General features: G+C 54.2%; 1 protein-coding gene across 1 annotated transcript; it reads right to left on the bottom strand.

Moving 5' to 3' along the window:
* Positions 1 to 9,010: 9,010 nt before the first annotated feature.
* ADAD2 (adenosine deaminase domain containing 2) lies at positions 9,011 to 17,950 on the bottom strand. The gene is made up of 9 exons (XM_048834325.2): positions 17,867 to 17,950; positions 15,064 to 15,172; positions 14,470 to 14,595; positions 13,633 to 13,783; positions 12,902 to 13,072; positions 12,138 to 12,352; positions 11,203 to 11,437; positions 10,506 to 10,638; positions 9,011 to 9,526 (listed from the first exon to the last, which is right to left on the bottom strand). Exons 2-9 carry the CDS (start codon positions 15,080 to 15,082, stop codon positions 9,416 to 9,418), a joined length of 1,161 nt encoding a protein of 386 aa, XP_048690282.2. The 5' UTR covers positions 15,083 to 15,172; positions 17,867 to 17,950; the 3' UTR covers positions 9,011 to 9,415.
* Positions 17,951 to 18,836: the final 886 nt, after the last annotated feature.

Raw genomic sequence — 18,836 nt, 5'->3', positions numbered from 1 at the left:
GGGTCTGCAGGAGCTGGGACTAGAGGAGCCCAGCGGTCCCTTCCAGCCTAACGTCTCTGACTGTGGGGAGCGGTGTTGGATCATATAAAGAAGTTCTGTATTAAAATCACAAATGAGTTTGATTCCCCACAGTTTAAATTCCAGGGTATTACTAATTAAGAGGTCTCTTGGTTTTTGGTGCTGTTTCTCTCCCTCTATGTGTGAAACCTGCAAGCTGCTAATTGTGTTAGTACATTCTAAGACAGAGTCTGTTCTCAAAGCAATTCACAGAGAGAGAGACTCAAAGCAATACTGTAACAACAGAAACAGCACCCAGAGACTGCCTGCCCTTTTGTTGTATTAACAATTGTGATTAAAATAGAGATAGAGGATGTATGTGGATGGATGCTTGGTGTGGATAATAACTCAATGATCAGGGAGGTGCCAGCTTAAGAATCCAGTGTCCATCCGCTGAAGAAGGAGTCAAGTGGAAATAACCAGAGGACCCCCCGGAGGGCAGACTGGAATCCACCCAACAGCCTCAAGAATGGGAGAACCAAAGAACAAGATAACATCTAGCAGCTCGGAGCCCTCAGGAATGTGCTATCTGCTGATTGATTCAGCAACAGCATGATGAAGGAATTCCCATAGACTGGCATAGGAAGAAATTCCTATAAAAATAGACTCTAAAAAGTGAGAACTTTGGGGTCTGATTCTGCAAACCAACTTCCAGGAGCATCAGATGAGCATCTGACAAGGCCCTGCTCCCTCCTCATGTCCAGGCCACCTGGCCAGTGGCTTGACATGAGCAACTCTAAGGCTGGTAACTATGTTAACAACCTTGCAGAACCTGTGTGTGTGTGTTTGTAAGAATGAATGTGTGAATAAATATGAGATTGAATGGAATGTTACAGCTATAACTAACTGCTGACTATGATTCTTTCTGTATTCACAATAAATGTGGTATTTTGCCTTTTTCCCTTTCCTGAGATCCTGTTGGTTTTTATTTTATTGGTATAACATTTTGGTGGAGAAATGCGAAAGGGGGAATATTGGTAAAAAACCTCAGTTTTTGTAAATATTGGTGTGCACACCGCCAGCTCTATTGAGCTAGGCATTTCTATTAGGTTAACCAGACTTGCTGGCCTCCGGGAAGGAAGCAGGGGACCTGCTGGCCTCCGAGAAGGTAGCAGGGAAAACAGATTAAACTAGACCTGCTGGCCTCCGGGAAGGTAGCAGGGGATCTGCTGGCCTCCGAGAAGGTAGCAGGGAAGAACAGGTTAACCAGACCTGCTGGCCTCCGAGAAGGTAGCAGGGAGAAATAGGTTAACCAGACCTGCTGGCCTCCAGGAAGGTAGCAGGGGACCTGCTGGCCTTCGATTTCAGAATCTAGGCTGTGTCACTTGCTAAGAAATACCAGCAGTGACAAAGAGATTGAAATATCCATGTTAAGATGTTTAAAAGAAAACAGGGTAAGCCAGTACCAGAGGGAGGAATGGAGTCAGAAGGAACTCCAACCTCACCTTTTGTTAAAGAAATTACACCTTTTAAACAAATCCTTCAAAAATTTGGGCACAGTCCTTGGACTAAACAAGCCTTAGCTGATGTCTGCACTATTTCGGACCTAGAGGATAGATTGGCTCAGTATATCCTCATATACAAACCTTCTAGTGCTGCCAAAAGAGATGCAGCAGCAATTTGGTTGTTGTGGGAGGCATGTAAGGATTCTTCCCTCCGCTTGTCTTCATGTAAAGAGGAAAAGGCACAAACGGAAAAGGGAGCAGACAATTGGAAGGTGCTGGCTACAAATACCCAAAGCCAGCTGAAAATAGTGAAAGAGGCACTCCAGGAATACAAAAAGAGTGAAAAAGTTAACTCTGCAGAGGCTGGAGGGAGGCAGGTAAATGGGGAGAAGGTCCTATGTACGGCACCCCCAGGCATAATTACAAAGAGAAAAGAGAGTAAAAAAAAGTTAACTCTGCAGAGGCTGGAGGGAATTAAGCAGCTAATCTTTGTTAAAATGTTAAAAAGGAAAAGTGTTAAGAGAAAGAGCATTCTTGGTTTCTTCGCAGCCATTCTGAAAGAAAAATAGGCCCTTTTCCAAAGGAATGTCTGTAAATTAGCCAGGCAAAAATAAACTATCTGATTAAAATCATTTGACTGGACAATTTAGTCAAATTTGCTAAAAGAACATAAGGGGGTTCTATTGGAACTTAGCTGCCTCAAATGTATAAAGGGAATGTAAGATGTAAAAAAAACAGAGCAGTGTGGAAGGGATGTTAAGGAAAAGAAAATATGTATGTATCTATCTGTGTGTGTGTAAATCGGTAAAGTTCTAAGGACCAGTTGGTTTTGTTTTTGTTTTAAATAATGCCACTAAAAATCCATTTGACTCTTTAATTCAAAGGTGCAAAACTGACAGACCTTTTTGCTAGACACAGGTAATTAGTGTTGTTTGGCTTTGGGATTTGGCATTTAACCCTTAAAAGGTAACTCAATGCTTTACAAAATTTAAAATGTTTTTAAGTTGTGGCTGCAGCAGGGCAGTCAAAATCAGGAGAATAGAAAAAAAAATTCTGGATTCTTTTTGTTTGTTTGTTTTTTGTTTGTTTGTTTTTGTAACAAAATAGCAGATGAGAGTTGTAATAAAAAAAATTAAAAAAAGACAGTGCCTCTCTGAAGCAACAGCAGGGGTGAGGTGCACAAAACAAAAGCAATGTTAGAAACACTAAGTCTTAAAATGAAAAGGAGTACTTGTGGCACCTTAGAGACTAACCAATTTATTTGAGCATGAGCTTTCGTGAGCTACAGCTCACTTCATACATCTGATGAAGTGAGCTGTAGCTCACGAAAGCTCATGCTCAAATAAATTGGTTAGTCTCTAAGGTGCCACAAGTACTCCTTTTCCTTTTAAGACAGAGTCTCTGAGCTGCTGATGGCTTTAAATCCAAAAGCAGGAAGCTTCTGTGAAAATGCAAATGACCTAAATGATAAAGGAAGGAAAGAACTAGCAGCACAAAGGAGCTGCAGATAAAGGACATACCTGGTCAGCAAACAAATTGTCTAAATAAAAGGCATGGGATAAAAAGATAATTTTAATAAATTTAATGATAATAAGTATCCCTGTAACAACGTATAGTGTGTATGATTTTTGGAAAACCCCTTTAAGGTCGTATGGTAATGATGCTTCTCAGTTATTACCTGTAAATAAAAATTAAAGCTTAACATAGCAGGAAAAACGTTATAAACTTGGTCTGCTGTATAAGAAGGAAAACTCAGGGATTTAATGACTAAACAGTGGGATAATTTCCCCATAACCCTTAAAAGATAAAAGCCATTGAAACCTGGCCTGCCTATAGAACAAAAACAGGAAAATGTGGGGGCAATTCCTCTGTTTTGCCTGCAATCAGCAAGGGTATTTGTAAAAGAAATATTTTAAGCAATAATCTGCCACCCCAAAAGGGGTAGAAACATGTTCTTTTTGTCTTTCAGAAAAATCAGGAAAAGCTGATGCCAGCTGAAAAGCAACCCAATACCATGAATCTACTGTCACAATAGAAATTGTGTTTTGTGTTCTATGTTTTGTCTTGTTGCTAGCACTGTTGTGTGTTTAAAAAAAAAATACTGAAGACCTGCAGGAACTTAAAAATAAATTAAGCTTTCTGTCCCAGCTACAGGACAGCCTGATACAAAAACAAGTACATGCCAATGTAGACTTGGTCCAAATTGGTCTGGGTAACCTAAAAGGCCGATGGAATCTTTAGTAATGGACCACATGGCTTATCCATAAGGAAAAACAATATTAGAAATAGGAAACTACACAGCCATAGCTATGGGATGCACTGAAATGCAGATACTTGCACTAGCTACTTTGGGACACAAAATGCTCTGGGTCATATTGGGAAATATTAAGGGTTTGATGCATTTGTTAAAAAAAGAAAGAGATCATTGTTTGACACTTATCAATATGAATGGATGCAATATGTTTCCAGTATTGTAAACCAGACTTGTTAATGGGAGAAATTGTTGTCAAAATTGCACACCAATAGTCCCTGGAGGCAAAGGTATTGAAGGTTAACCCACTCCCCATATATTACACATGGGATCCTTCTGGCTACCCTGGACTTTGAGCCAGTGGGCTGGGGAGGGAGGGAAGCTATTGGACACTAGAGGTTGTACCGAATGGACTCCTCAAAAGTGGGTGTGCCTCACCTTGCCTGTTGCCCCAGAACCTTGTAGTAAAGATACATCACTAGGATCATGTATGTGGCATGAATTGGAATCACAAACTCAAATTGCCTCCAGTACTTTCTCCTGGATAGGCTACATAGAAAGTGACACTGACGATTATAAATCTTAGTGTGAAAAGGGGGATTATGTTGGATCATATTAAAGAAGTTCTGTATTAAAATCACAAATGAGTTTGATTCCCCATAGTTTCAATTCCAGGGTATTACTAATTAAGAGGTCTCTTGGTTTTTGGTGCTGTTTCTCTCCCTCTATGTGTGAAACCTGCAAGCTGCTAATTGTGTTAGTACATTCTAAGACAGAGTCTGTTCTCAAAGCAATTCACAGAGAGAGAGACTCAAAGCAATACTCTAACAACAGAAACAGCACCCAGAGACTCCCCGCCCTTTTGTTGTATTAACAATTGTGATTAAAATAGAGATAGAGGATGTATGTGGATGGATGCTTGGTGTGGATAATAACTGAATGATCAGGGAGGTGCTGTTACGCGGGGAATTGACTTGCTGTAGCCCTTGGTTAAAAATGGCTGTGGCTAATCCTGAAATATTTCACAACCTGTATATAGCCTTGGGGTGGGACACGGCAGCTATTTATGCCAGGATCACATCACCCAGCACTGAGATGCAGCCACCTCTGGGGTGAGGCACAGTGGCTCTATATACAGGGATCATGTCACCTATTGCAGAGATAAAGCTACGTCTGTGTTGGGATATGGGAGATGTTTCCAACAGCTGTATAGAAACTGCATCCTTTTAAGGTGGGGAAGGAAGTCGAATCCAGCATCCTAAGGAAGGGCAGGGGAAAGTTTAATGGTAACTGCATGGGGAGATGATTTTTAAATGAATTGCCCTTTTCTATGGCGTCTGTGTAGAGAATACAGACCTGGCTGCCTTCTGCCATGGACTGATCTCAAACGCAGGACTTCTTCAATGAAGCGGTGCTCTGCGTGTTGTTTAAAACAGCTGCCACATTCCACCCTAGAGGCAGCTGCACGTGTTTGGTGGGAGACCGGAGCGTTGCATGTGAATGATCTTTGTATTCTCTCAGACCCCTCAGTGCTAGCCCAGGGCTCTGTACAAATAACAACACAAACTTTTTAAAGTTGAGGGGTAGAAATCAAGTCTCCCTGGACATTTAAATGAATCTTCTGGGCTGAATCCCAGGAGCTGCGTAGCCAGGAGTGTGTGTGTCTCTTTAAGAGAGCAGCTGCTCTGAGACTGGTTAGCTCAGCTGCTTGGGAATGAGGCTAGGGAGCCTTTCCCTCCAGGCTGTGGGTTTTAATCCCGCTGAGGGGAGTAATGACTGACAGTTGCTCCCAGTTAAAGGCCGCTCTGGGGGATATGTGTGTGTGATAGAAGCCGGTGGGCCCAGTTTGGATGAGAAGGTGTATTGCATTTGAGACGCAAGGTGCCATGTTCTCTCCCCCGCAAGGGGCAAATGGACTTGTAGAGGCCAATTCCATCCTGGCTGGGGATGGACTAGGTGAAGGCTGATGAGGCTGCTCCCATCTGTAGATAGGCATTAGACTGCAGGTGATGCTCTTGCCCTGATTCCCCAGCAGCAGATCTTCCTGTGGGGGAGGGAAGCTGGGCTCCGTGGAAGTGGCTGCAGGAGCTGGATGCTCTCGGAGCCTTTCCCAAGACTCATTCAGCAACATTCACTTGTGGCTGGAGGAGACCAGCCGCTACGCCAGCGAGAATGGGAACAAGCTGATCTGACCTTCAAGAAGGTACCAGATTACACCAATGCCTACGGCAGGCCTTGGGAGGGGCAGATTAGTGCGCCCCTCACACCCTGAAATCCCAGCCCATAAGCACCGATAATCCTGAGAGAGGGGAGGTCTCCCATGAATAACAAGGAGAGCCTAGCGTAAGACATGGTCAGCTGGCAGGGCACAGGGGGGATCTACAAGCCCCCTTCCTAGGGCTGTAGGGATGCAATTAATAATGGAAAGCTCTTTGCTATTATGCCCTGCACTGCTCTGCTTGATCACTGCCTGCACCAGGGGGTAGCCCCTCTCTCTGCATGCCAGGGGAGGGGGCAGCTGTACCTACACCTGCCCAGCAGCTGCCTGGCACACCCTGTGGCCTTTCACGTGCCCCCCGGGCAGGAAGACACGGACGTGCTGGAGGTGCCGTTCCTGGAGACTAGCCCCAAGAACGCCACCAACATGGAGCAGCCCTCCGTCACCATGGCGGCCAAGCTCATGAACCAGGTGGGCCCCCCCGTGCAACCACAAGCCCAACCCCCACCCCCAGAGTGCCCCCCTGTGGCTGGGCTGGCGCAGGGAGGGCAGAGATGGGGGCATGGGCTGCTGTTGGAGAGGGGCTTTTCCTCATTCCCCTGCGGGGAGCTGCTCTGTGTCTGGGACTATGGCTGGGGGCCAGGACTGCTGGGCAGGGGGGCCTTTGCAGTGCCCTATTTATTTGCAATAGATTTTTCTAGGCTGTGATACAGCTCCCCCCATCCCTCTCCAACCACATGGGTGCACCTCTCCCCCTCACTAGCCACACGGTGCACAGGGCCGGCTACTAATCTGGGCTCCTGGCTGAGCTACGCCAGGATCCATCCTTTCCTCCCCCAGCCATTCCCACCCTGGATTATCCCTCCTGATCCTCACTGCACCGGCCAGCCCTGCTCTGCACTCTTCCAGCCTTTGGAGGGGCTCAAGCTGCTCCAAACCCCCGGGGAAGGAACCCCTGAATGCCGGAGGATACGCAGCACAGCACCTTCCCGGCTGGTGTTGGAAGTGGCTTCTTGTTACAGCAACGCAGCCACCCAGCCCATGAAGCGAGGAGCGAGGCTGCGATGCCCATGACAACCAGGAGTCTTCTCAAGCTGCTCCGCAGTCTGCATCCCCTCTTAGCACAGCCCCCTGGGAGCCAAGAGCTGAGTTAGTGTCTGGGGCACGGCTGGAGACCCTGGTTCTTCCTGCTGTTGGTGTGAAATGAGATGGGGGGGGGTGAGAAAATGTCCTGATGGTTCAGGCTACAGAGTTGGCATAGCTGTTGGTCCTGGGGCACAAGAGAGACAAGGTGGGGGAGGGAACGTGGTCATGGGGACCAACTTGTGCTGGTGAGAGACTCTGCTGGGGGGCTGCCTCTCCGGAGCTCCAAAGCCTCGGAAGAAGTGGGCCAACGAATGACATTCCCGCACCCCACTGGTCTCTCTTCAGACATGTCATTGCAGGCAGATCATGAGCGCTTGAACTTCTCCCCTCCCAACGCCGGCTGGAGGCTGAGTTTGGCTGGAGGGTTGTTTGAAAATTCAAAGCTTGGGTCAAAAGGCAAAGCGATGTGGGTGTTGCAGGGCCTGCAGCAGCAGGTGATTTCTGACAGCAGGGGCCTTGTTAATGCAGCGTGAGATCCTGGGACTGGGGAGTCTCAGCTGGGAAACGGGGTGCAGGTTTGTAACACGGTGGGTGGGGAACCATTGGACCAGCTCAGAGCCAGGATGGAGCCTTCAGCACTCTGGCTTTTCAGCGAGATTGTTGCCTCATTCTCGAGCCGAGCTAGCCCTACCACCAGCTAGGGGCTGAATGCAGGAATTCAGGTTTGTGAGGCTCCAGCCTGGGTTACATAGGAGGTCATATGGGATGAGCAGAATGGGCCATTCAAAACTTACGTGAACTGGGCGGGTTTTGACTAGAAAGACTGGGAGCAGGTGACAGAGGGAAAAATTTCAACCCAGGATCTCCTGTCTCCCTGGCAGAATCCCATCCCACCCCCCCTTTGCAACATTTCCCCCTTGGCTCACAACTAATATTTTGACAGGATCTCTCCCCACTGAGTGCTCCTGTGGAGAGACGAGGACCTTGCTGTGTTAATTGGCTAATGCATGATAGGAGCCAGACGTTCCCTCTCCTGAGGCATGGGGGATTTAAGGGATGTGTGTTTGATGGGGCTGGAGGTTATGGGTGTTGGTGGCAGAGGGCTGGAACTGGCAGCTGGGTTAATGGACTTCTTGGAAAAATTGTTCTTGATAGTTATCTTATTGCCTTTGAAATAAAGTTAACGCTCAGAACAGGAGCATGTCTGCCAGGGCTTGGCTGTCACCAGCCACTGCTGGCGGTCAGTCGTGGGGCCCAGAAATGGCACATGCTGGCAAGGGCCAGCAATTTATTCCTAGTATTTAACACCGCTGAGATTTGTAGGGCTTGCGAATTAAAGGCTCCACCTCAAATTGATTCCTCGCTCTCAGCTACAGCTGTGCATCAGTCCAGCACAAAGCACTTTGCAAAGCAGGTCAGCAGCCTTGTCTCTACTTTACAGATGGGGAAACTGAGGCACAGAGCAGGGAAATGACTCACCCATGGTCCCCCAAAAAGCCCAGGTATTGTGCTAGGAATAGAATCAGATGTCCAGTGCTCTAACCCCTGGGCCATGCTCCCTCCTGCCTGCATCACATTCCCCAGCCAGCAGGCTCCAGCTCACTCCTTGAGGTTCTTGCACTTCTTAAGGCCAGACTGCAGTGACTCAAACCACCACCAGCAGCTCCGGAGCAGAACGAACAGGATTTCGCTGCGTCTGGTGGCAGACAATTGCACAGGTGCACTCGGGCACTGTTGGGGCTCAGAGGGTGAACAGCCAAGGGGGATCCTGTCAGAGGAAGGACAGGGGGTGGTACCTTTCAATGCAGCCTGGGGCACACGTCCTGTTCTCATGGATACACTTCAGAAGGGCTGCGGACACACTGGAAACGGCTCAAGGAGCCATGAGAATGATTCCAGGGATGGAAAATCTGCCTTAGAGCGAGCGAGCGAGCGAGACTAAAAGCAGCTCAATCTAGCTAATAAACAAGTGTAATTCACCACTGGACAAGGTTGATACAGAGGGAGAAATTCTGGGCTAACTGCGCTGGCATTGCTGTAGCAGGGCTGTGCAGTCTGGTGACCTAACCCATCCGTGAAAGCAGGTTGGCAGCTGCTCTGCGCCAACAGGGCTGAACCAGCCGGAGCACTCTGGGGACTCCATCGCCCTCGCACTTCAAAGAAAAATCAAATGAAAAGTGGGCCTTCTTCACAGCCTAGTCTGTTAATTGCACAGCCCTGGCCCCTCCCTATGCAGCATAGCAAACAGAGTTTAAAAGCCCTAACCCCAACTCCCGAAATTTCCAACAGTCTCTAGATTTTACTCCTTCCCGGCCTCTCCTAGGCATTTCCCCAGACCCCCCGGGGCTATTTCACTGCCTAACCGGTGAAGTTGTCCACCAGGTGCTTCTCAGGCCACTTGCCAAGACCTTGGGTGATCAGGTGAGCGAAGAACTGTTCCTTGGCACTCTGGTAAGACGCAGCCTGGGTCTAAAGAGGGAGAAAGAGGCACAGTGGGAATTGGCCAGGGCACGGAGGGTTTAACAGACGCTTGAGCAAAAGGGTTTCAGTCTCGCAGTCAGACGTGGGTCAGAATCAGCCCTGTGTTACAGAGCTGGAGCTGGTGGGGACGGAACGGGGACTGAGGCATAAACTGGGGAAGTGATCTGACTAAAGTCACATGCAGAGTTAGTGGCAGATGGGAACAGAACCCCAGAGTCCTGACCCCAAGTCCCCATCCCCTCCTCTTCTAACCACTGGACCCCTCTTCCCTCCCACAGCTGGGAGCAGAACCCAGGAGTCCTGACTCCTACCATTCTTCCTGACATACCCACTGTGACGAAGTGGGACTGTTCTTAATGTTTCCTCTGAATAGTGAGGGGGGGGGCCTCAGTTTCCCCTAGGCAGTTCTTAAGTCTCTAGGTGGTGGGGTAAGGGTGTATGATCATTGCAGAGCCCTAGAGGGCAAGTGTGTGCAGGGGTCTGGACACAGAGAATGGCCGACACCCTGTTTCCTGGCAACTGATGGCCTGGCCCTTCCCCCCTGCAAGGTGAGAGCTAAAGGGATGGAGAACAAAGGAATCCGGTGACCTCCTGGCCCGGGAAAGGAACAAAGCCCAGAGGAGGGGGGCTGGAGAGAGTTTAGGTTTGCGGAGTTGGGGGAGTTGACTGCAGAGTTGGGGGGCAGGACCCTCTGGCTTCCCCAGGACCCCGCCTGGGTGGATTCGCTGTGGGAAGCGCACGGAGGGGCAGAGGAGGCTGAATGCTCCGAGGTCAGAAGTTGTGTGAGCTGTGTGTCCTGCAGACAGGCTGCTCCCAGAAAGGAGACTTCCCCAGAGTCCTGACTGGCTTCATGGGGAGCAGTTCCAGAGCATCGCCCGGGGACTCCGTGACACCCATACCCCATGCTCCTGTGTCTTCCCTTCAGCACTTGGCAGCCCCCCCTTCCCCACCCCGCACAGCGCCCAACCTTGGCTTGGTGGTAAGTGGGCAGCGCCAGCAGAGCATTCTCGTTCATCTGGTGCACCAACTGCCGGAAGTATCGCAGCATGGCAGCTTTGCAGATCTGGCTGGGGAAGACCCGGTCCTCCGCGGCAGGGTTTCTGGAGGGGGGGGGGGGGCGGAAGGAGACGCTCAGATAGAGGGGGCAAGGGCAGCTCCAGCTGCTGATCAACAGCCGTGGGTGCCAGCGATCCGGCTTTACCCACAGCCTGGGGACAGACACACCTCTGCCCCAGTGCCCCACCACCCGCCCACCCATCCGCAGCCAGTTAACACTGGGGTGTCGGCTGTTCTCTGCCATTAGGAACCGAGCCGCTCGCTCGTGTCAACACGCTGTGGCCGCACCGGAGGGTGAACCAGGCTCCAGTGCCCAGCTCCAGGGGGATAGAGGTTTGGACTGCAGAGGGGGCTTAGATGGGGGGCACTGCAGGAGGCAGAGACACCATCTGGGGGGAGCCCAAGCACTGTGTTCATGGGGGATCTAACAGAGGAGCTTGCTTCAGAGAGCAGCCCCTCGGGTACAACCGCCACCCAGTCCATTAGGTTTCATCCCCCAGCATCGCCCATCCTGCTAGCACTACAGGACCAGCCAGGGGACTCAGGGTACCAAGGGGACCAAGAGATTCATTACCCCCCTGCACTGTGATCCCCGTCCCCCCACTCACTTCAGCACGGCCAGCCCAGTGGCGCCGTCCACCCGCTCTGGGGCTGCGTCCCCACGGCACCAGTTGAGGCTGAGCCTGCAGCACTCGGCGCTGGAGCTGAGGGGGCCGACACGGGGCCCCAGGAAGAAGCAGATCTGGTGCTGGGCATAGGGGGCTGGCAGGCCGGCCTCGGGGCCCAGCTGCAGCCGCTCGTTGATGACCCAGTTCAGGGCGGGCTGGTCGGGGCCGGGGTCCGCTGGGCAGGGGGAAGAGAGAGGCAGAGGCAGAGCCATTGCTGCAGGGCCCCTTCCAAGGCACTGAGCCCCCCGCCCTCCTCCCTGCAGCACAGCGCCCCCTTGTGCCATGCTGGCATCAGCGCTGTGCGGGGAGAGCGCCCCCTACTGAGCCCCCTGCCCCGCTCCCTGCGGCACAGCGCCCCCTTGTGCCACGCTGGCATCAGCGCTGTGTGGGGAGAGCGCCCCCTCCTGAGCCCCACCTCCTCCCTGCAGCACAGCGCCCCCTTGTGGCACACTGGCATCAGCGCTGTGCAGGGAGAGCGCCCCCTCCTGAGCCCTCCCCCTGCAGCACAGCATCCCCTACTGAGCCCCCCAGTCCCATAGCACAGCATCCCCTTGAGCCATGCTGGGGTCAGGGCTGTGCAGGGAGAGTGCCCCCTACTGAACCTCCACCCGGCTCCACAGACCTGAGCACCCCCTCACCCACTTCCTCAGCACGGTACCCCCACCGAGCCCCCTCCATGCTCTGCTCCCTGCTGCACAGTGCCCCCTACTTTGAACCCACCTGCATCATCGTGCTCCCCACGAGCCCTCCACCCCACTCCCTGCAGTCTGGCACTGTTACTGACCCCCCCCCCCGCATTACACCTCCCCACTGAGGCCCCTGCAGCCCAGCACCCTCCACTCAACCCCTCTGCCCAGAGTAGCCTCAGTTCGCACCTAGGATAATGCTGGAGAGGTACAGCGGCTCCATGAAGTGGCTGAGGAGCGCCCCCTGCAGGCCCAGCACGCTCCAGCGGCTCAGCTTGTCACTGCCAGAGGCGCAGCAGACGCAGGCGGCCAGCAGGCTTGGGGGGCAGCTGGGGACAGGCATCAGCGCGCCCTTGGCATGGACGTAGAGGCCGACCGAGGGCTTCCTCCCAGGGAACGGGATGCTGCAGTGAGCAGGGAGGGGGACGGGCACGGCAGGTCACAGGGGGGCAGGGAACAGGGGCACTGGGCTGGGGGCAGCTCAGGGTTTATCAGCCACTAGAAAGAGGGCTGATTTCTAGGGAAAAAAGACAAACAGGCCCCAACCCCACAGCAGCACGCCCCCAGCATCAACCCATGCCTCTGTCCCTCAGCAGATCCCCACCATCCTGAGCACCACACCCCCAGCATGTCCCTGCCACCCCACTGCCCCACACCTCTGCCCCCCACCCAGAACTGCCCCTCAGCTCTACCCCACTGCCCTGCCATACCCTAGTACTGCTCCCCAGCTCCGCCATGCTCCTTTGCCCCATGGCCACACCCTGCCCCCAGCTCTGTCCCACTCCTCTGCCTCCGTCACCGCACTGTTGATCCCCAGCTCTGCCTCCCCAGCCCACCCCCCCACAGCACCACCCCACTCCTGTGTTCCACAGCACTGCCCTGGCACTCCCCAGCACCGCCCCACACCCTCGACCCTTCTACCCACCAGCCCCCCGCCCCACCCCCACACTCACGGGAAGTTTTCGGAGGCCCCTGTGGGTGTGCAGCTCAGATACAGGTGCACAAAGACCTTCGGCTTGAGGGCCAGCCGCCCCCCCTCCGCCGAGGGCTGGAAGATGCATTTCTCCTGGTCCGCCGGCTCCTTCACGCTACACCCCAGCAACAGCTGTTTGTACAGGTACCTGCTGGGGGGAGTGGGGAAGCAGAGATCCCCCATCACAGTAGTGACTGGTCCCACAAGAGCTCCGAACTCTGCCCCCGCCCCCACAGGATCGGACTGATCTCCCCAACCTTCACATCCATCCATAGAAAACCCACAATGGGACAGAGGACTAGATCCCTTTCTCTGCCCCCCGTCGCTTTAAAACCTAACACTCACCCCAACTTCTCCAGCCCAAATAACACCCTAAATTCATCTCCACCCCCAAGGACTCAGCCACCCTGTCCATACAGTGGGTTACAGAAGGAGAGCTAGGAGGCAGGACTCCTGGGTTCTATTCCCAGCTCTGGGAGGGGAGTGGGGTCCAGTAGTTAGAGCAGAGCTGGGGAGTTAGGGTCTGATTCCTGCCTATGGGAGGGACGGAGTCTCCTATTACAACTGCTAGGCTCCATCCTCGATAAGGAGGATCGGGGCCCCTCCCTGACTGTTATAGGCTGGCTCTTCCAGATCCCACCCCCCGCCCCCCCATCTCTAGCCTGTCCAGCCAGCCTCACATTGCAGCTTAGCGACCGGAGCACTTCTCACCTCTGCAGCGCCCGGCGAGCCACCACCATGCCGTGCATGTCATGGAGCCGCCGGCCACTGAAATCCAGCCAGCCACCGTAGCAGGTATCGCCAGTGCCCAGTGCCACCAGCTCAAAGCTCTCCCTGCAATCCTGCTGCGTGTCCATCACCTCTGCAGGGCAGAGAAGGGTTCAACCACAGTGCTGAGGCGGCAGCGGGGCCAGGGGTAACCTGCCCTCATCACTGCCCCAGCCTCAAACTACTGTGACTCCTCCAGTTTAGTGATCAGAGCCAGGGGACTGGGAGCCAGGACTCCTGGGTTCTGTTCCCAGCTCAGCGAGGGGAGTGGGCTTGAGTGGTTAAAGAGGGTAGGGGTCTGGGAGCCAGGACTCCTGGGTTCTATTCCTGGTTCTGGGACTTCCGCATCACTTAGAATTTGGAAGAAGGCAGTGGGCAGGTTTCCTAGCTAATATTCCTGGCTCCGACCCTTAAATGACACACCCCTCTGAGAGCTGGGGATAGAACCCAGGAGTCCTGGCTTCCAGCACCAGGGAACGCACCAACCCGTTTATCATCAGCCACCCATTTGTTCTTTCATCTGCGGAGGGTTCTCCCCAGTCCATAGACCACCTCCCCACCAATAGGGCTGGGTGCATCTCCCCTGCTGGGGAGAGCACCACCTCTGTCCAACGCACACTGCAGTGTAGCCTGGGTCAGCCGCCGCAGGCCATCAGCTGCCTGGCTGCATCTGCTCAACCGGTTCCTTCAAGGTGCCAGGGGAAGGGTGAGCTTCTCCTGCAGCCATCCGGCCTTGGCGGTGGGGCGGGGGCAGGGCCTGACCAGCCAGATGCTCCTCACCTCGCTCCAGGATGAAGGCTGCCACGCTGTTCTTACAGCCCCAGTACTGCGGGTCCCCTGCCAGGAGCCGGTCGAACGTGTCGCTGGTGAGGGCCGCACAACGATGCACGTGGGAGAACACGGTTTCTGCAGCAGGGGGACGGGGAATGTGAAGAGAGCAGATCTGGTCCCTGGGCATTGAGGGACTCAGCCCAGGCGCTGCGGTGATGGGCGTCAGGATAACCCTCTTATGCCCGGTGGGGGTCAGACCGGGCACATGGGGGAGAGGGAGCAGTGCGACGGAGTCAAACCAGGCACTCGGAGAAGGAGGCGGGGAGCTCAGACTGAGCACACGGAGCAGGGGGGAAGGGGGTATCACTATTCCCCATTTCTGGAAGGGGCGTGGGGGTCTAGTGCTTAGAGCAGGGGGTTGGGGGGAGGGCTGGGAACCAGGATGCCTGGGTTCTACTCCTAGCTTAGTCACTAACTCCCTAGAGATTAAAGGTCTTTGATGCTCAGCATTATCAGCACAGGCTGGGGGTTCTGGGGTCCCCACCTGGCTTTATGGGGCTGGCTGCCCAGTGCTGCTCTGCTCAGAGTCACCTTCAGACTCACCTGGGTTCTCCGTCTCCATATGGAGCAGCTGGCTCGGGGTTTCTGGCGCACGTCCTCAGGAACTGCCACTCACAGGGGACGCAGGGTGGAATCGGCCCAGACAAGGGCTCTGCAGGGGGGACAGACACCAGGGACAGATATTGGCACAGGGTAGGGGGAAATGCAGGCATGAATCTCTCCAGATAAACCCACTGCACCCCTGCCTCACTGCCCACCCCATACAAAGCCATCCAGCCACCCCCTGTACCCCACCTCCTGGCCCCCCACGCTAGGCCATGCCATCCATACACACCCCCATCCTCACTCTACACTATGCCACACCATCCATCCATCCAACCCCAGCCCTTTCTACCAACCCCACACTATGCCATGATGTCCAGCTTTCCCCCCCAGCCTGCAGCCACACACCCGCCCTACTCACCCACTTTGGCTCCCCCCCCAAACAGGGTCCACTCTTCCCCACCCGCTGTTCCATCTCATTCTTGTCTGGTTAAACTGTACTGGGAGCTCCCTGCCATGTGCCAGCCTGTCCCCAAACCACCAGGGGTGATGGCAGAGGCTCCCAGAGTCACGAGACCCCAGCAGAATCTCGCCTTGCACCCAAAAGCAAAATACCGTTCCTGTGGTTAGCAAGAAAAGCTCAAAAAATGTAACCCAAGCGTAACTGAGGTAACAATGCTGCCTAAGACCATGGCTGCAAGGGGGAAGCTGCTCGGGATGTGACCAACGCTGCCTGAACCCGCCGACAGCCTGAGCCCACCGAGAGCCTGAGCCTATCACTGTGAGGGGGAGCTGCCTCAGCTTCACTGCGTGTTGACTCCAGGCCTTATGCTCCAGGGGGCCTGGCCAACCCCAACCCCCGGGAGCTGTGTGTGACAGGAGGGGGAGAGTGCAGCAGGCCCACACCAGCAGACACACCCCAGCTGCTGGGGCTAGTATGGCCCCCTGCAAGGACTGTCACTCCTGCTGCACCAGAGAAGAGCAGACCCTGTACCACTCCTGGGGATAGGGCCCCATACCAATGCCCTTGCCTCTCGGGGAGGGGAGCGTCACCCCTGTCACTTTGGGTAGGGCAGAGACACAGCAAGGGGGGCAGAGCCCAATGCCATGATGCACCTAGGACTGCGGACTGGTTTAATGCAGCCCTGATAGTTGCTCAACCAAATTCACCCCCACCAGCTGCCCCCTGCACACTAGCACCCCCTGGCCAGGAGGCGCAACCTGGAGAGCCAGGCTCGGGCCAGGGATCCTTCCCCTCCGAATCCAGGCACTCGCACAGGGACAAGAGCTGGATCCAGAGCTAAGTCCCCAGCCGGTGTTTTTGGTGACCATCTGGTGCAGCCCCTCCATGCCAGCTGAAAGGAGCAAGAGCCCAGCTGTGGGTCAGACAGCAGAATGGGAAATGTGGGGGCTAGGAGGGGACCAGGGCCTGGAATTAGATATGGGGAAGATTAGGAGGTTAGAGCCAAGCATGGGAAGCAGAGTTAGTTCCAGAGTGAGGGAATTAGAGGAGGGGGCAGGATTAGAGATGGGTCCTGGGGAAGCCAATTAGAAGAGGGGGCTAGGTTCATTGCAGGGGGTGGGGGGAATTGGAGGAGAAAGTGGGATTAGTGCCAGAAACAGATTAGGAAGGAGGTGGGATTAGAGGAGGGGGCAGGGTTATAGCCAGGGTAAAGGGAACAGGCAGGTTTAGCTGGGTAGGAGGCAGGATTAGCACCAGAGGCAAATTAGGGAAGGATCTGAGATTACAATTGGAGAGGGATTATTTATTCGGATTGGATAAATAACACTAGAGTCTGTTCCCCCCATCCAGCCTGTGGAGCGGGCAACACATTCAGCAGAACACATTCGCCTGCCCAGCTCTCGGGAACCTTTCTGGTTCCTTTTATCTCTGAAGGCTAGAGAAGGAAAGAGGGGGTGGACAGGGGGCTTAGAGGACAGAGGTGCTGGGGTAGATATTTGGGGGGGGGTCTAGGTCAGTGGTTTTCAACCTATGGTACGCAGCTTCCTAGGGGTCTGCAGAGCATGTCTGAGATTTCCAAAGTGCTCCGCACCTCCATTTGAAATGTTTTGGGGGTCCACCAATGAAAAAAAGTTGAAAACCACTGGGCTACAGGAAAGGATGTTAGAGATCAGGGTAGGTACTAGGGGAGGGGGGTCTACAAATGGAGGGAGTGGAAGGGTCATGGTGTTTGGGAGAGTCTAGAGGGAGTGCTGGGGGCTCAGGATAGGTGTTTGGAAGGGGACAGAGGCAGGGCTGGGGGCTAGAGGAAGTATGGGGGGGGCTAGAAGAGGGGGGATGGGAAATATTTGGAGGCTAGAGGCAGGGCTGGGGGCTAGAAGAGGGGGAATGGGAGATATTTGGGGCTAGGGACGAGGAGGGGTGGAAGGTATTTGGGTGGCAGGTGGTTAGAAGAGGAGGAGGGGATGGGGGAGCTAGAAGAGGAAAGGTGGGAGGTATTGGGGGCAGGGGGCTAGAAGAGGAAGGGGATGGGAGGTATTTGGGGGGCTGGAAGGGTGGGAGGTATTTGGGGAAGGGGGGCTAGAAGAAGGGGGATGGGAGATATTTGGGGCTAGAAGAGGAAGGAAATGGACGATATTGGGGGTGGGGGGCTAGAAAAGAGGGGAGGATGAGAGGTATTGGGGCAGGGGGCTAGAAGAGAAGGGGTGGGAGGTATTTGGGGGCAAGGGGTAGAAGAGGGGGCAGGAATTTGGCAGCAGGGGCTAGAAAAGGGGGAGGGTGGGGGGCATTTGGGGAGAGGGGGCTAGGGGGGTATTTGGGGGGAACTCAAGGCGGCCCCACCTCCTTTACCCTCTGGCGCGCCAGGCTGCTCCACGTGCCGCTCAAGAGCGGCCTCCCGGAGCCTCGGGCGCCCTGACACCCGCCCCCGCCCTGGGAAGCTCCGCCCCCCCGACACAGCCAATAGGAAGAGGAGACAGAGCCCTCACCAATTAGAACGCAAGAAGGACGCTTCCCCAGCCCCGTGTTTGGGTGGGGGGGCAGTGAGCCAGACACCCCCCTGGGGCGCAGCGGGGCTGCAGTGAGCTAGAGAGACCCTTGGGGTGCAGCGGGTGGCGGGGGCTGCAGTGAGTTAGACAGACGGGGGCTGCAGTCACCAGACCCCCCCCCCCCGGGATGCAGCAGGGAGGGGGGTGCAGGGACACAGGATCTGGTGGCACTTTGTGCAGCCACTGCTGTGATGAGTTGGTGAGTCTCAGCCTTCCTGCTGTCACCCACCTCGCAGCTTCCCATCTTGTCTAGGGGCTGCCCTCCCTTTACCCCCTCCGCCGGAGGAATTTATTTCCCTTATAACCACTATGTGTCCCGGACGTCTGGGTGCCCTGTAGCCTTTGTTCTGTAGCAGGGGCCATGCTAACAAAATAATCCCTCGCACAAGACTCAGTCGATCCTTTCTGAGGACTTTATTCTGATGACGGGGACCCTGATTTCCAACCTCCCCGGGGGGAACCTTCCCAAATGGGCTCTCTGCTGCTGAGCCACAAGACCGTCCCACTCCCCACCAGCAGGGGCAGGGGTCCCGTGGGTTCTTCTGGTTTGGAGGGAAGTAGAAGATGCGTCTCTGGTTTTCACAGGGCCGATAGAGGGAAAAATCCCTGGTTCCCTGCTCCAGGCACCCAGCAGAGAAGTTGCTGAAGAGGACCTGGCGGGCCTGCAACACACCGAGAGAGAAGAAAGGTGGTGAGGCCTACAACCAAGGAGCAGAAATAAAAGCTTTGCCATGCATCAACTTGCGGAACTCCCTGCTGCAGGA

Source organism: Caretta caretta, chromosome 23, assembly GCF_965140235.1.
Source record: "Caretta caretta isolate rCarCar2 chromosome 23, rCarCar1.hap1, whole genome shotgun sequence".
Classification (NCBI taxonomy): domain Eukaryota; kingdom Metazoa; phylum Chordata; order Testudines; family Cheloniidae; genus Caretta; species Caretta caretta.
Note: the sequence above shows the minus strand (reverse complement) of the source record. Positions and strands in the feature narration are given on the sequence as shown.

Coding starts and splice junctions, on each gene's coding strand:
- ADAD2 (XM_048834325.2), bottom strand. Junction 12,353..12,901: donor GGGGCCTCCGAAAACTTCCC/GTGAGTGTGGGG, acceptor TGCTCACTGCAG/CATCCCGTTCCCTGGGAGGA. Junction 10,639..11,202: donor ACTGGGCTGGCCGTGCTGAA/GTGAGTGGGGGG, acceptor CCCCCCCTCCAG/AAACCCTGCCGCGGAGGACC.